This window comes from Varroa jacobsoni, unplaced genomic scaffold, assembly GCF_002532875.2.
Source record: "Varroa jacobsoni isolate VJ856 unplaced genomic scaffold, vjacob_1.0 contig01620, whole genome shotgun sequence".
Taxonomy (NCBI): Eukaryota; Metazoa; Arthropoda; class Arachnida; order Mesostigmata; family Varroidae; genus Varroa; species Varroa jacobsoni.
The window spans coordinates 55895-72548 of NW_019214664.1; the positions used below are offsets into that span (position 1 = coordinate 55895).

General features: G+C 38.8%; 1 protein-coding gene across 9 annotated transcripts; it reads left to right on the forward strand.

Moving 5' to 3' along the window:
• On the forward strand, positions 1–15856 carry LOC111272110 (uncharacterized). 9 transcript variants are annotated; one of them, XM_022853334.2, is made up of 15 exons: positions 1–4920; positions 6071–6382; positions 6933–7133; positions 7291–7364; positions 8264–8474; positions 8749–9033; positions 9212–9413; positions 10052–10192; positions 10380–10543; positions 10706–10931; positions 11070–11273; positions 11561–12139; positions 13297–13318; positions 13736–13821; positions 15076–15856. In XM_022853334.2, exons 2-15 carry the CDS (start codon positions 6105–6107, stop codon positions 15082–15084), a joined length of 2682 nt encoding a protein of 893 aa, XP_022709069.1. In that variant the 5' UTR covers positions 1–4920; positions 6071–6104; the 3' UTR covers positions 15085–15856. The 9 variants fall into 9 exon arrangements, with proteins under 9 accessions (XP_022709069.1, XP_022709067.1, XP_022709068.1 ...); XM_022853332.2 differs by lacking the exon at positions 13297–13318 and having other exon boundaries at positions 13631–13821; XM_022853333.2 differs by lacking the exon at positions 15076–15856 and having other exon boundaries at positions 13736–14254.
• Positions 15857–16654: the final 798 nt, after the last annotated feature.

Consider the following 16654-nt stretch of genomic DNA (forward strand, 5'->3'; position numbering starts at 1 on the left):
ATATATATATATATATATATATACTGAATTATATAAAAAATGCAAAAACAATATATATGTATATATATATGCGCGTACGCATATCGGTTGACTTTTCAGACCGCCGATTTAGAAGTTTTAATATAATTAAGCGGCGATTTCAAGGCCTATTTTAAGTTGTTTTCCTACCAACGTATTCATGTATTACATTTGTGTGTATTCCTTAACAGGATGGAGAACTTCTTGGCAAGGTTCAAGTAAAGAAAGAACACGTAATTCTACCGAGCCAAAACGAAACCACTGTCCAGCATTCCTCGTGTAATAACGAGTGATTCTGAAGTACGTCGCGCTACTCGTATGCAAGAAAAGAAATTTTTCTATCAAGACTTGGATTTAGTTGGGATGCTATCATGGCAAACCTGCTCCCACGATTGCGGAGACTGACAAAAAACTTGCCAATAAAATTCACGTCTGTGTCAGATGCTTCACAATCAAGATTCTCGGCTCAAGGCTTGAAGACAAGCTCCACGTTGTCGGAATCATCTAAGGCCACTTCTTTAAGTGTGCCAGCTCGTTCGTCGTTCGTATTGATGTCACGTCTTGCAACAGTCGCAACACCACCAGTAACAACAAAAACAGAGACTGGTTTCACAAATATAGACTCAGCTGGTTCGAATTCTGACCCAAAGAGGTCGCCACCATCAAAGTCAATGGTATCACCAGTAAATATCAAGATCCTAGAGAAAATTAGGAATAAAGATTCCCCAGGTTGATGGCACATTTCTATCGGTGTACCTTAAATTGGATAGCAGTTTACCTGGTAGGATATGCGCACCACCAAAACATTCTAGAACCAATAGTGGAGCACTGGTTATCCAATCGCAGCTTATTAATTCGACAGCTGGCCCCAAAATCATAAAAAGCTCTGCCATTAAGTCGGCGCTACGAGTTGTAATCTTTACTAACGGCCAGCCTTTGAAGCTAGTTATACCTGTGATCTCTAGATCCCTTCTGACGCTTTTAAAAGCAGTAACAGTAATGTAAGCCGCCATATGTCCGGTGCGCCGCTGGAATTCCATATCCCTGCTGGCTCCGACAATCTCATCTCCGCGAAGGTGATAACTAGTAACCCGTCAGGACCTGAATATGTGAAATTTGCAAAAGACAAACATCCGAATATAACTTGCAGTTAAAAAAAAGTTAAACCGGAAATTGATGCGGACTCGTTTTGACCCGGCTGTGCATGTTAAGGAAGAACAAGTTCCATTGACAAGAGGTGCAATTGAATGGAAGCTGCTGGGCTTGCGGTACTGACCTAAATGTCATTCAAAGTAGTGATGCCACGACCATAATTTCATCTTACTGTGAATAGTCAGCCATGTACAAGACACCATGCCCAATGCCAGTAACATTACAAAGACGATCTAGTTGACAAACAATGCCGTGTAATTGCGTTATAACAGACATACTGTATATAAGACACTGAAATTATTTAGGGTTTGTCGAGATGTATGTTAGTCTGGTAAGTAGCCGGTGTGATCCATAAACAATTAATATATGGATCAAAAGATGACTAGTAAAATATAGATATGTTGCAATTATGCAATCACAGGCAATTGCGCTTTCCGTCTATACAAAAAAGTACGGATCTCATGAATAACACTATTTGCATACCAACAAGAAATATTATGTAAGTTGAATGAATTTGTCGTCACATTAAAAACAATCAAAACAAAGTGTCATTTTGCACTACACGATATATAAAAACATGAGTTAACAAAACGATAGGAACAACAGAATTATTTTTTATTTTCTATATACAGTGTTACTGATCTTGCTTTGCTGTACGGAACTCTGCGTATATACAAAATTTTCCATTCTAAACGGCAATTAATCTTCGAATAAAACGTGCCGCATACTCGACTTATTCTTCGATATTTGTAGTGCGATAATTACCAGTTCAAATAGGTTAACTGCGGAGAAATAGCGGAGACAATATCAATTTTAAGTAGTCGAGAAATAGGGTAGAAAACTTTTTAAAAAGTTCAAGATTAATGTAGAAAAGTCAGAGAATGATTAGAAAACAGGTCTAACGTTTCTATGTGAGAGATCTCCCAGTTGCACGACGAAATTTAATGTGTTTCAAATAGAACACAATAGGTTATCGTCGAAAACGATTGCAGACGTTGTCAGAACAACTGTATGGCGTGATGCCGGATTAATCTGAGCGTACTGATCTGACTATTTTTCAAGTCTAGAGGTGTTCGAAATGTTGTGTAAAATATTTTTTCAACTCTCACATGGATTGCATCTTCGTTTGCCTCTTAAGCTAACAACTAAAATGATATATTCTAATTCTAGTGGATCCAAACAAGGCTTGTTTTGTTTTAAGAAGGTAATCATCAAGCTGACCGTGATTACGCTATATTTGCAAAATACAAGATAAATTAACTAAACCATAAATCTTGTAAAGCCGATAAATACTATAGCGACGAAAAAGGCTATTCGTATAGAAAATGACAATTGCATTATTTTTCAGATAGTCATTTGGTCCCAAAATGACGAGTGATTTACTCCCAAGCTGAAACGAACCATAGTAAATGTAATTGCACGTATAGAAAGAGTGGTCCGATAGCAAATAATAATCGCTTGCTTTGCTATTACAGTGTAAGCTCGCTAAACTTTAGTGTTCTTGTTCTGCTTGGGATTTTGGCGAGTTCAGTCCAGAATACGGTTAAACGTAGTGGATATTAGTTTGATGTTCAGTGACGATATTAAGCTATGAAGATTGAAGTTCACATAAATCGATGCATTAGCGAAGAAAAAGATACGGTTAATCAGTGAATTGAAAAATAAAAATAGAAAAACAAATAGATGTTTATGTCAGCGCCGTTACATAAGTCGCCAACAAAATCGATACAGCCGTCAAATGCTTCGCGGTCTCAACGATCGAAGGCGGTGCCCATGTCATCATGGGTTATTTTTGGTAATTTTTTCAGTTTAGGCAGTTTCGCCGTCGGCAGCAATCGTGAATACCTCGGCAACCATGCCACCGAAATCGAAGTGGCTATACGCGACAACTGCACCGCAGCTCATAGGTTCTTTTTTCTTAATGGAATTTTATTGGCAAATTTTAAAATGGCAGGTGTCACTGCCTCCGAGCGGCCAGTTCATATTTTTCATTTCGCAAACAGACCAGCTCTAACACCGGTTCTGCTCGTAATTTTTGTGGACTCAGATGGTTGGAGGACTGACGGTACTCAACCAACAACAAACCAGCATAGTTTCTGAAAGCAATAAATATTCTGCAAATGTCTTTACCCATGTGGATCTATCGTGATCGTTTAAACTTCGACGTGCCATCGGAGTGTTATGCTTCTGCTAGCTTTAATAATTCTATGAGCGGATACGAACACCTTTCGATGAAGATGATCATTGATAGCTATTTAAACACTGAAACAACCGAATATAATATATTGCTAAAGAAGCTTTAGTTAGTGCACGCTATGCCGGAAATCGACGCGGAGGCATGTTAATACGAATGTACGTCGGCAGACGAAGCAAGTTTCATTTCAAAAAGGGGTACAATCAGATGGAAGGGACTTTTACGATACTGCCTGTAATGCCCCTTACATTCTAGATTCTTAGTTCTGCTTTGCTATCAGTATATTGTTATTTACAAAGCGTTGTGCCAATAAGCACTCAATAAAAAAAGCCCAGTTGAGAAACGAAACCTAAGGTAGATATCAAAGCTAGATGCTACAATTTCACATTATTACTTCTTCAATAGCAAGGCAATAGTATTTTAATTTATTTATTGTTACTATTTATATTTTTAGTGCTAGTTGTTATTTTTTTTTAGAAGCATTTATCCTGTTGCATAAGATGAACGAATGAGAAGACGAAGTTTATCGCAGTACGAATCATTGTTTTCATAATTTTCTGAGTTAATATTTAATTCCTGGAACTGTATCATAACAAATATATTGCACTGAAAGGTTTAGAGAATCATATATAACTAGTCGAATTTTATAGATTGTAACCAAGAGAATTTTCAGATACGAGCAATTGCCTTTTCTGTCTATGCAGAGTACACGATCTTATTTGTGTTATTAACTTATATAGGTAGTAGATACTTAGTAGATATAATAATATAAGTAATGTATTTTGTTTTTTAAACTATATAAGATATGTATTTGTTTATTTATCGTTAATTTTTAACCGGGAAAATATCTAAATCTCGTGTGTATGTATATATATGTATATAATAACCAGGATCTGTATATAAATGAAGTGTGTGCCACCACTATAATACATTTGTATGATCTGTCTATATTATGGAAGATGCCGCCCATAACGGTAGCCGTTATGGGTTTCGTCCCAAATACATTCAACTATATTAATATTAACTTATTATTAGTTTTAATAATAACTTCTGAGAAAACAACATATATGTGTTGTAATAGTTCTGCAAAGAGTGCAGCTCATATCGCAGAGTGTACGCAAGTTGCTACTTCATAATCTATATAACAGTACTCCACTTAAAAAGATAGTAGTAGAGAAGTATACAAATAAGAAAACGGAACGATTTGATTATCGTTTATTATGTTAATAACAGTTATTCCGACTCGTTAGAAATTAGCTTCCGCCTCTCGAAGAGCGTCTGCTCTTCTGTTTGTATTGGCGCTCCGTTATGACGTAAGATGCCGAAGTCACTCACGATTGTATACACAGCTGTATGAAAGATTATAATTGGGGCAGTGTGGTGGTAGAAGAAAATTTACGTCTCTCTCTATGTGAATGATAGTTTATTACTATTATTATCATTATTATTGTTACGATATAATAAAGTTGGTGCGGACCTATGTAAGTGAACCTGTGGACTCCAACAGTAAAAGTGGTAGCTTCGTTTAAACTGTGGACTGGAGCAGGATTATTTTGGTAGGTGGGAGGAATAAACCAGGACATCTTTTCATTCCGTATCGTTTAGTTACACGTCTGTAAACTGTCAAGAGCGAATAATGGGCAAAAATGATATAAGAATGCTCAGTTGAGTATCTAAATGTGTTTAGCTATTTCGTCTTGACTTCTGGTATGAATGTTTAGAACTTGTTGGGTCCATGATTGGCAAGGACAATCAGTCTCATTCTATCTGTGGCTAAAATATGCGATCGCAAATGTTGGGGGCCACAGATGGTCACTAGTACGCCGAAGTTTTATTGACTTGATAATCGGGCTCAGGAGCAAAAAGATAACCTATAGCAGGTCTTTCATGTTCATACATTTTAACATATTTCAATAAATGGTTATGAAGAAATTGAACCATATTAGCATTGTCTCGCCCTGTCTTTTTACCTGTTTCTTATTCTATCGGACCGTGTCATTATTATGTTTTATTTAATTAACATTGTGGTTAGTTAAATCAGTTGATTTACCTCTAATTGCAAATAAGCCTCTGCTGTTGAATTTGTTTAGCTTGCTCGCTTGCCATGTTAAGATCAAACCTTTAAATGCGGTCGATGTATTTCATAAAATCTATTTATTAAAAACTATAATAAATATACTATAAATAAGTGAGGCTCCGTCTATAGCCGTTGATAAGTACAGCAAATTATTGTTTGAGCTAAGGAATCAACAGTTGATACGCTACTGAAACAGCTCTGTCTAAAACGATTCATTTGGGCTTCAGTATCATAAAAGGGACCTTAATGTCAGTAAAAAAAGCGAGCTGTTTTCAATACTGGACACCGATTAATATGGAGTAAAATTCACTTCTGTTGGATTGAGATGAATTACCGGCGAGATAGTTCTTATTTAGTTTTTAAGGCTATAATGTCCATATATAGCAATCTATACAAATGTATTCGCTCACTATATTGTAAATTGCATATAAAATAAAAAACCCAAATGCTTAGTTCTTTAGTATGGAACTGGAGCACACAGTGAAGAACCGTGCCTCTCAGAGACCACCGTAATTGTCCACGGTTTAAATTCTGTGACAAATCCTCATATTTCTATTGTGCGTGACGACGGGGTTAGGGGCTATATCTTTGGAATGAATAATGGTTCTAGTTAAGTTTTGTTCCGTCAGACGGCGGATGGCCTAGCCGAGAACTTAGAGGGCCATGTCTCTGTTTTATCGAGCTGTGCATTGGGATGGAATCGGAGCATCGGCCAATGGCGAATGGTGGTGCGACGTGTTTGGTCCGTACGATATTCCGTTAGATCCAATGACGCATCCGTCCACAGAGGCTTCCTCACACAGAGGAGTTGGCCCCTTTTTGATGCGACTGCAGAAGGGTACGCAAGGTCATTTTATGCTAGCGTGCATCCGATGTCACCGAAAGAAGAACCCCTGCAGGGTGTACGCAGTGCTTAACCTTGATGGAAGCTTTGTACGAAGGTAAGTTCTATTTTGCATTACCATCACGTTAATCTATGGTTTCTTCAACTGCTTGGTGATTATCTGCAATTAATTACAGAGTTGTAGTTAACATCAATGCATATTAGTACGTCTATTCAACATATGCCAATTTGCCATTGTGACAGGGTTTACAGTATATCAAAGATAACGCAAAAATGTAATAAGAGATATGTCTGATAGATTTAATTACATTGCCCTGATGTGAATCGCTTATTGGAATATAAGTCTATCACTTAAAACTGTGTGTAGCAATTTGTTTTTCTAGTTTTGTAGTTCTAGTACAGATTTTTTCATTTTCGAGAAGCTGTTACAGCTCACTATATAAATATGTATATTAAGAGCTCGGTGAGCGGAGTATTTTTTCCATCCTCAAAAAACGCGTATATATATATATATATATCATTACGAAGCTTCATGTCATTTGTATGGCTTAAACCTGAACGATTGCTTTTGCTATCCGATCAGACGTTTGTCTTGGTTTAAAGGCCAGACGGTTGTTTGTGGTTAAATGACGCCCGTAAAATTCTAGGCGGCATCTACATAATCACCTGCCCGAAGCACAACTTCCTACACCACTATCAGGGCATATGCAGTTACCTGCTCCGCCAACCTTCGAGGAGGTGGTTTCCATTGTGCTACCACCTATAAGTCGAGGTCCGCGCCAGGACGTGTTGGAAGATTTCGATACGAAACTATCAACTTGGGACCCGAATACCCAACAAATGGTCGAGTAAGTGCTAGCGGTTATCCGATGGGACAGTGCATCAACGTTGAAATTAGTCTTGCCGTCTTTTGCTCATTTTCCACTCAGCTTTCCACATAAAGATTTTCTGTCTTTTCTACCAGGATATTTAAGAACGTTTTTTTATCTCATTTTTTTCATACAGAACCCAAATCACATTGGAAAACAGTGGGAATATTGCAAAAGGTGCCCGGATTGAGATTATCGATGGCAAGAAAGGTAAGCGTATAGACTTCTTTACAGATGAATAATCTGTTGTTAGTTTGGAATAACGGCGGCAAAATAAATTATTGTAATAGGTTTTCCAATAGATTTTCTGAGGTGGAGCAATTTATTGATCTGTCAAACTTTGTAAAAATTTTAGTACGTCTTTCTTTGATAAGCGAATGTATAAAATGATTGGCTTCTTTAACTCATTTAAGTACACACAAAAGATCGCTTTGACATTTGACAATCTCATTTCAAGCAAGTTCGACGACTTTCAAGACTGAGTATGAGCAATCCATTTCTGAATATATTTATGCATACGGTGTTTAACTTCGACCGTCAGAAGTGTAAGGCCATGTTAAAGCTGTTTCTCTTCGGAAGCTAACAGAGATCTATTCGATTTTAATTATATGTAAGAGGATGGCCATCTGATACCCTTCTAGGAGTTGATACGTTTCTTGGTGAGCAATGTGTTCTGCACTGTTTTGACTTGCTAATATTCGACTAAAGATATTGTAGCATCAGAAAACGCCTTGGATTAGTTTTTAGTCAGACGCACACAACCCAAATATTTATATAAGTATTGCTATTTATTAGGCACACTCAGCAGAGTCCGATCGTTTCTCGAATGTGCTCCTGACTAAACCGCACCAGCGACTGCGAGCCGCAAGGTTTTTAGATTTATGCATAACTCCAATTGCGTTGCAACACGAATGCTATCATCAGCCAACATAGGATATATTCAACAGTTCTACGATATGTATCTCAACACTTTGCTTAACGAATGCATATTAAACGCGTCAGCCTCAACAAAACGAATGGGAATAGCTTCGCCTTAAAAGGTGAAGTAAATTTTCGGGTTGCTAGTGGCCTTTTTCCATTTTTTTTAACCAATATTTGCTTTTTCTCAGTCTTCTACTGCCCGGTGCCAACGTGCAATTACACCTTCGGGAACACGCAAGCGGTTCATATTCACATGAGCGTTCATGTCAGAGGTCGGCGAATGGCCAGTGTACAAGCGAGCGAAAGGTTGTGCCCGTTATGCCGCATCGATATCGGCAGTCACGAGATTCTAGTTAGGCATATCGTTGACGACCATGATACTCGGCTTGAGTGCACAGAGTACGTACAATACTGTTCTATCAATATCACTCTATATTCGTCATAAGCTGAGTATCGATTTACTTTGCTTATATTTTACTGCCGATGATATCGCAAAGTATTATAAACATATATATATATCGCACGAATGAAGCTTTACAGCCCCCAAATTAATAGTCATTCGTATGAGAAGAACCATATACTACTTGATTAACTAAAGCGCAAATACTTGTGACTAGGCGATTCCGCAAAACTGTCTTTGAATTTCTATTATTTTATCATCACAATATTCTAGGCATGAATTCGAAACGATGGACGACTTCAAAAATTGGAAGTCGCGCACAGAGCAGGAAGATATGGCAACGTTCACAAATATCGGGCATCGGCGAAGCGGCGTGTACAATTGCTGTCGCACAGGACGCAAATTGACACAGGATGAGTACAGTATGCACACGGCCTACCGAAAACGACTCGGTGTAGAATGTCCAGCGGCCATGTTTGTCACGGAAGTTGGTAACAGAGTCAGTGTGATCTATTGGCGTACACACATTGGTCACACTCCGAATATTCTTGACGTCAAGTAAGTTATTGGTTAGTCAACGCTGATAGCGAACTTTCACTGATTAGTAGATTTATGCTTTTTTACAATTGACGGTTGGATTAATCTTATACATACATGTGAATAGATGGCAAGGTGACCGCTATTGTGTACTTCTAAATTAATCAAATACATGAGCTGGCCGTTGTATTATTTTCAGAGTGTCGGATGAACAACGCCACTTTATCATGGAGTTGCTTAAAAAGGGCTATAAGCGACGGGCGATCGTCGCAGAAGCTGCCAAAAAATATTTTGGTCAACCGCTGAGTCGAAGTTTCATCCTCGACCTTAAAACACTTAACCAGCTGTGCAATGTGCATAGGAAGTTCAGTGATAAACGCTGTACGATCGACGTGCCTTATGTAAGTACTGGAAAGTTAAAGGACGAATAAAATCGTTGCTGATACGTATTAGGCTTTTTCGCACCGTAATGCTCTATTACTACACTGGAGCGGTACTAGTTAGGCTGAAGTGCTTCAATGAAGAGTCTGTAGAAATGTCGACTTTAAAGAGCACGATATTTTACATTCTTTCTTGGGAGAATCTTTCAAATTCTTTTACGAACCCTTATTTGAATTTTTTGTATGTGATGCGCGTATATCTACAGCTTCCATGCCTATACAGAGCGAAAAGTTTCATAAACCTAATGACTACTGTGCTTGTACTAGGTGTGAGCATTTTTGTGATACGAGTCGTGCTCTTGGCTGGCTAGAAGTTCAATCTCTGAGCAGTCTAGCTTAACAACATATCGAAGAATAGCAGTTAAATTGTTTATAATGCAATACTTGCTAGTTCGTAACTAATTCTATGAATCGTATGTGGATTACCTCCGGAATCATCTAATAACAGTAGTTTTAGCCGAGCTCGTAAGGCCGTCATGCGTATAGTTTAGCCTGTGAAGTTTATCATGCCAAGTTGTTATAATTATATGTATATATATATTTCAAGTATTTGAACGCTAGCTGACAAAAGTAGATAAATTTTATTTACTGAGATGCAGATGTCGGAAAAGGGCTACAACAGTGACTATCTACGGGTGCGTCTAGTGCGCAGAGTTCGTGAATGCCTGGAATTATTGGCTCAGCCTGATGACGAGAGTCACCGAACGGCGGAATCAGAGCGAGTCAAACATAAGATTGATGTAAGGAAAAGCTAAAGGAAAACCTAGCTTCTAGTAAAAAAGGTTACATTTGAAATAATTTTCACCTAGCACAGGTCACACGAAAAAGATGCGCTTTTTATAGCAATTACAAGCTTGCTGAGAATTTTCAATTTGGATGAAGCGATAGATAATACAATCATTTTTTATTTACATGTATTACATTTAGGCAGAGTTTAGTCATGTGGTAAGGCATGAAGTCACGGGCCATGTGCATGTTTATCGGCGAACGCTACAATCAGACGGAGCCGAAAGTAACGTCGTCTTTCCGAGAAAAGCTCCACATGAAAGCTGCGAAAAACGCTGCGAGGACTGCCGAGTGTGCGTACATAGGTAGGTTTGTTAAATGCTTCTTTTCAACTCGATTAATACTATATGCTTATCTCAAGCATTTTAAAATATCAGAAAAAGCGTATGACCTTGAAGAGCGATTGAGTTCGCGAAGTATGCTCGTGTCATAGAGAGGCGTTAACTAAATAAATTGCGTTTCTATAGATATGGCTGCACTTGTAAGAAGTTTATGCTCGAGGATCATATGTGTCCACACGTCCATCTGGTGGCGAGCAAGGAGGGAAGCCCTGGACCATCGTGGGTAGATCCAACTCTTCAGGAGGACACTGTTGGACTGCAAGAGGCCTTGCGACGATTACAGCGTGTCAATCATCGAGAACGCCTTAAGACACTTCGGCCTCGTATTGATGAGGTGATAACTCTTCTCCAGGTATGTCGCTGTGATGACTTTTACTAGTAATTATTATTCCATAATAATCGTTGTGCGAAAGTTGCTACAAGAACTGACAAAGCCAAGTTTGATAATTTGAGCGTCCTATGACATGTGACTTTGGCTTAATTATTGCAGGGGGAGCTAAATGTCAATCTAGATCAATTGGATGAGTTTTTAAGTAGCGGTCTAATGCTTCTACGAACATCTCGTCCACGGCAACCGACTAGAGATGATGAGGCCGGGGAAACTCAGCCTTTAGCACCAAAAGAGCTATTTCGCTTGGTGCGAGATCGCCACCCCGATTATACGGCCTTACAGTTCACAGATATGCCCCAAAAGGTACACACAAAACAGAGTAAAGTTCGTCGAATATCTTTTTTCTGTTACCTTTCTCGATTTTGTAACATTAGTCTATTTTCTTTTCTTGCCTGATTACTTTGTGGATAACGTTTTCTTAGTTGTTTACTGAAAGAATGCTCAATGACCGTGTAGCAATACTAAAATTGATTTCGTTCATTTCGAAGTAAGAATAAGAATTGGTATGATTTCCTTTGGTCAATGTTGCATTTATTTTACGAAGCACAATTAGGTCACTATAATCGATTCGGTTACTCTATTTGTTACAGTGGAAGTCGGGCACGATCAATGTCGACAAAATGTTGGCCTTAGCTGATGAACGGGTTGCAGCAATAAACTCTGAGGACCAACAGGAAGCCTGCAGGAACGAAGTATGGGATTTTCCTATGGACGAAGTGCATATCAAAATTGAGCCATTGAGTCAAACAAAAGCAGTGGCCATTAAGACAAGCGCAAAATATGGTGGACTTATTCATGATTGCCACGGTCATCTTAATTCCGACGGTCTAACGAAGGGAATGGTTAAACGAGCAAGACGTAGTTTCCAATACCGTGTCAATAATGAAAAGATAAATCCGCAGCCAGCCATTAATCCAGCTCTAAAAAGCGACTCGCTAAAACGCAATAGCGAACAGCTGAAACGGCTGAAAAAAGCCAAACAAATTCTGGCCACTAAAGGCCCAAAATCAGAACGTTCTCCAGGGTCTACACTAATGTCAAGACTATCAACTAAGGCTCGTCGGCGCTGGGGACTACGGCGAGCCCCGTGGATCGAGCTACCTAATTCTGCACCTTTGTTATCAGAGCAGTCGACCGGTACTTTAATCGTATCTCAGTCGCCACCTCAAGTAGGTATTTCTTTAACCAAAATTGTTACCGACTCACCAAGAGATCTTGCAGGACAAAAAAGACACGATTCGGTGGTTGTTGCACTCCCATCTGAAATAGGAACAACAAAATCGACGAAGTCCAATGGGAACGAAAAGAGAATGTCTCAAAAGGTGAAGATGCCCGTCATGGTTAACATTCAGTACGCAACGTCCAACCACCAAATCAAGCAGCGAGTTGCCGATGTCTCTCAGCAGATTAAGGTACCCCTCAATGCCACGACGCCCTCAACGCAGACAGGGATCTCAAGACAGGCCTCCGGCAAAGTACCATTCACCGTTAGGGCACAACGTGCCGCCCAGATTCAGAGTGAAAGCTCAAGAAAAAATAAGGCTACGACAAGGCCAAATACGACACCGGCGGCGAAGATTTTGGTGCTAAGCCAAAGCTGTAAGGAACTTCCACACAAAACTGAAGATCAAACACCCACAATTGTCCAAGTGAATTCGCTGCCAAAGCACAATACAGCAGTGAAACCTTTCGCCGTCGTTGAAAAGATCCAGGTCACTACCAATGGACCGGTAAAACCGTCAGCAGAACAGGAACTGATGCTACTGGATACAAGCTATAGCCCAGTGAATATTGGCCAACGGTCATTTATCGTTGAAGACGGCGTGCAAATTGAATTATCCTAACTTTATTTCGACTTAAATATTTTCTCATAGCCGAAATGGTTGTTTGCTAGTAATGCAAATGCATAGAAGATACCAGATAGAAGATATATTGCAGTTCTATCATTACGATTTGATTCGACTAGAAACAGCTGTTACAGACTGTGCAGTATCAATTGCAAATATGTAATACCATGTGCCTGTATTTATTGTATACGCTTTGTTAGAAAAGGATGAGGATCTTATAACTGCTAAATAAATATACCGTGTAGTGGCATGTTAAAAAGAGAGATAACACGAGAAAGAAAGATGCATATACATGAAAAAAAAATTCTATGGTTTAAGCATCGTTGGCCTTTTTGCTAATCCATGTTCACTGTTTTTTCATGACGAAACGGCTTAGACAGGTTAAAATACACTGTGCTTCTTTTTGTGAAATTATACTAAGTACTATAAATTTTTAGGTCATTAATATACTATATTCTCGATGGCCCGGATCTTTCCAGATTTCTCTCCGGATTCTCGAAGGTTAGGCTTGTTTTCGTAAGAAATTATTAATGTAAGCGCATTTGTGCCACGAGGTGACGTATATAACTACATTACTGTATGTTGTTCAGATAATGTTCGTGTATTACGACCAAACGAAGCGGCTGAATTAGATAATCCAAGGTTACGTCCTTTAGTCTAAAGAGTTATTATTACGAAAATTATAGTAACTTATTTTACTAACAAATATATAAGTGCAAGCTCGCATCAATAAGATTGATCATTTTAATATTTTTAAATTGACAGGCCGTTACAGACCCAATCAGCTACCCTGCGGTTGATTAAAAATTGCAGATTTCTGGTGCCGCTTTAGATACAGAGACCGAACATTTTAAGGATTTAGTTACCGGTCGCATCGAACGACGGCTGCTAAAAGTCTACTGCGTACGATGTTTTAAGGTTTCAAAGGATTCAAACGGCCCAAGCGCGGTAGGGCTACGAAGCCGGCTTCCACTTCAGTAGTTAGGATTGTCGAACGACAGGTGGTGAGTAGTGGATGATCTAGACACCAGAATGTGCGAAAGAGAACACACGAACTACGAAAAGAAGACACATATATAGGATAATCCCAAACGTCAGCAGAAAGTGGCACCGAGGAATCGAAGAATAGTCGGAATCTGAGGAAGTAGATCGGTGGTCAAGTGGGCCGATTCAGTCATGCTGCTCGGGACGCTCGGTTCAGAACAGCTGAATTTTACATCAGCCTACGCTTGTAAGAACTGCGGCGTTATTTGTGCGTATGGAAACGGTTGGAAAAACCTGCTTGTACCCGTGATGGTGCAGTGTTGAGATATTCGCTTATGAATTTTAAAAATATAGGACGATGTCTTAATTCTAAGTTCGAGACCGGGAATTGACACAGCTCTTTATCTGAGCAATAAAGAAAGGCTATAGATCTAATATAGCTCCATTTGTTAACTATTTTCAAATTGTTCATTTAGGGCCTTCCTATTTTGACAATTACGGAACCAGTGGTGGGGAAAGTTACTGTTTTTGAATTTGCCGAGCCGTGTGTAGCAAACGGCCTACATACATATTGTCTGCTACATGAAAAACGTCTTTTTTAGAATACCTGAGGGATGTGCCCTACGAGCGAGGCTTTTGAGACTATGACGCGGTTTGGGTTCAAACCCGACAGACATACGTTATTTTGTGGAGGTCCAGCGAAATCACTGCAGTTCTGGAAAAAAAACTTTTACAAGTTTCATGTTGTATTAACTACACAGGGTATCAGACGACGAATACAAACCTGTATGGATGCCTATGACGACTGCAAGCAAACGCTGCAAGTCAAATTTTACAATCCGTACAATAATTAGTGTTACTTTACATGTGACTTTACAAAATTGTGTTACTTTAGACTAACGTATTTTAAAAATAGGAACTTATGCAAATTTTTAAAAGAAACAACTTCACGGTTAGCTTAGAAGAAAATATGAGATCTACTGTGCCTCCTAAAAATTATTACGAGCAACCCAAATTAATTTTTACTATAGTAGAAAATGATTGGAAAGATTGCTTGAAGAGCTACATTTTAGAAAACAGCGTTATCCAGCAGCACCTGGGGTTCCAAAATAAATGGAGGAGATTCCGTAAGGAAGTGCAGATTTTCAAAGCAGATTCAAGCCCTATATTGACCTTGACGATATAGTTATGATTTTGATGAAGAAACGATTGAAAGGTGTCGCGCCTAATTTCTTTAAGCGACCAATTGCAGTGTGTTTCTGCGTGTATTTCAGATCGATTAATCAGCAGCCAGCGAACCGGCCGCTGACAAGCAGGCGCTACTTTATGTGACATGACGGTATTTATTTAAAGCACTGGTGTGTAGCGAGATTCCTTTGAGGTCCGTCGTTCGGTCTAATAAAACAAAGCTACCCCGAAGCAACTACTTGGGGAAAGGATTTTCGTCAAAAACTTATCTGCCAGGTCTGCGGTCTGACTGATGAGAACCATGGCAGCAATTTGAAGGACGAAAGCAAAAAAAAACGATGGAAATATCTGTCCAGCCGTTGCCTATACTTGAGAAAGTGCAACACCGTATCGCAGGTACCAGTCTCTGGCGCAGGCGCAGTCCAAGAGCACAAGTAAAAATAGTTAACTGAAGTTAAAATTAGTTAAAATTTCGGATGACATTTGTAGGTCATCACGGACCGCCATAACAAAAAAAACATTGTGAAAGTGCTTGTTTGAATGCTTGGCTTACAACCTATGCCTATTACACTATTACAGTTCGTCAGCAAGAACTACATGGAACAGCAGCACAAATTACTATTTATGAATACATAAATTTACGCACACCATCAAGCCAAAGATAGCATTCACCGTTATTAGGGATATAGACCAGCTCATGGACAGATCGGACAGCTGCTGAGCTTTGCAAGGGACTCTCAACTATGGCTGCGTAGAAACGGACAATACGTTTGTGATTTGTGTCAAAAAAATCTAACACATTGAGTCAATGGTGGAACATTACAAGATAAATAGAAAGACACTAATATATGCGTCTCTTTGGTAAAATTTGAGAATGTTTTTCATTGTGAAAACACGTAATCCAGCAACTCCCTAATAGTTTTTGCTCATAACGATGTCGCTATATTTAATTTAAAAGTTGATGGAATTTTGATGTAGGCCTGGTTTCACCTTTTGGTCGCTACGTGTTTTCTAAAAAATGCTAATCGATTAGTTCGAAATATATTTGTTTGATATTATTTGCTATTAGTCGGTATATTAGTCGGTTCTAACGAACTTAGACGGGACAGTTACGTAATAACAAAATAATGGGAAAAATCATGATAGTGCTGATATCAATCATCGTCTGTTGTAGCCAATCAGTTAGTTAATCAAACAAAAATGGTTCCTTGGTTTTCACCAAGGATTGGTTTAGCAGTTAGTGTTCAGGTGTTTTTCCCGATTCCGTTTTAGGAAATCCACACGCAATGCGAAATAGTAAGTAATATACTGAGGATTAGATACGGAATAATTCAAGCAGTCTATCAGTGTTAAAAAAGAACACAACGATGGGATGTAATTTAACTGAGAAAAACATTATAACATTGAATATTCAGTAATTATGAATATATCGCAGATATATCGTTTTCTATTTTATCAGCATACGACGAAAAGTAGTTAAAAAAAAAAGTTAGGATTCCGAGAGAACCCATTGAAAGAGTTAAACTTAATACAATGCCAGAACAACGCAGGTTTATGGCTGTATTATATTTGCTTCCGATTTACCTTATGATGTTAATAGAAACGGACCAGGACAACAAGAAATAATCTGGCCCAGAGTAGTGGATAGACCTTTGGTGAAGAAGA

What these genes read in the sequence shown, in the direction of transcription:
- LOC111272110 (XM_022853329.2), top strand. Translation starts at nt 6,105, where the DNA reads ATGTCTCTGTTTTATCGAGCTGTGCATTGGGATGGAATCGGAGCATCG. An exon ending in GAGTCAAACATAAGATTGAT is followed by an intron (nt 10,193 to 10,379) that starts GTAAGGAAAAGC and finishes TATTACATTTAG; the next exon opens with GCAGAGTTTAGTCATGTGGT. An exon ending in AGGTGATAACTCTTCTCCAG is followed by an intron (nt 10,932 to 11,069) that starts GTATGTCGCTGT and finishes TAATTATTGCAG; the next exon opens with GGGGAGCTAAATGTCAATCT.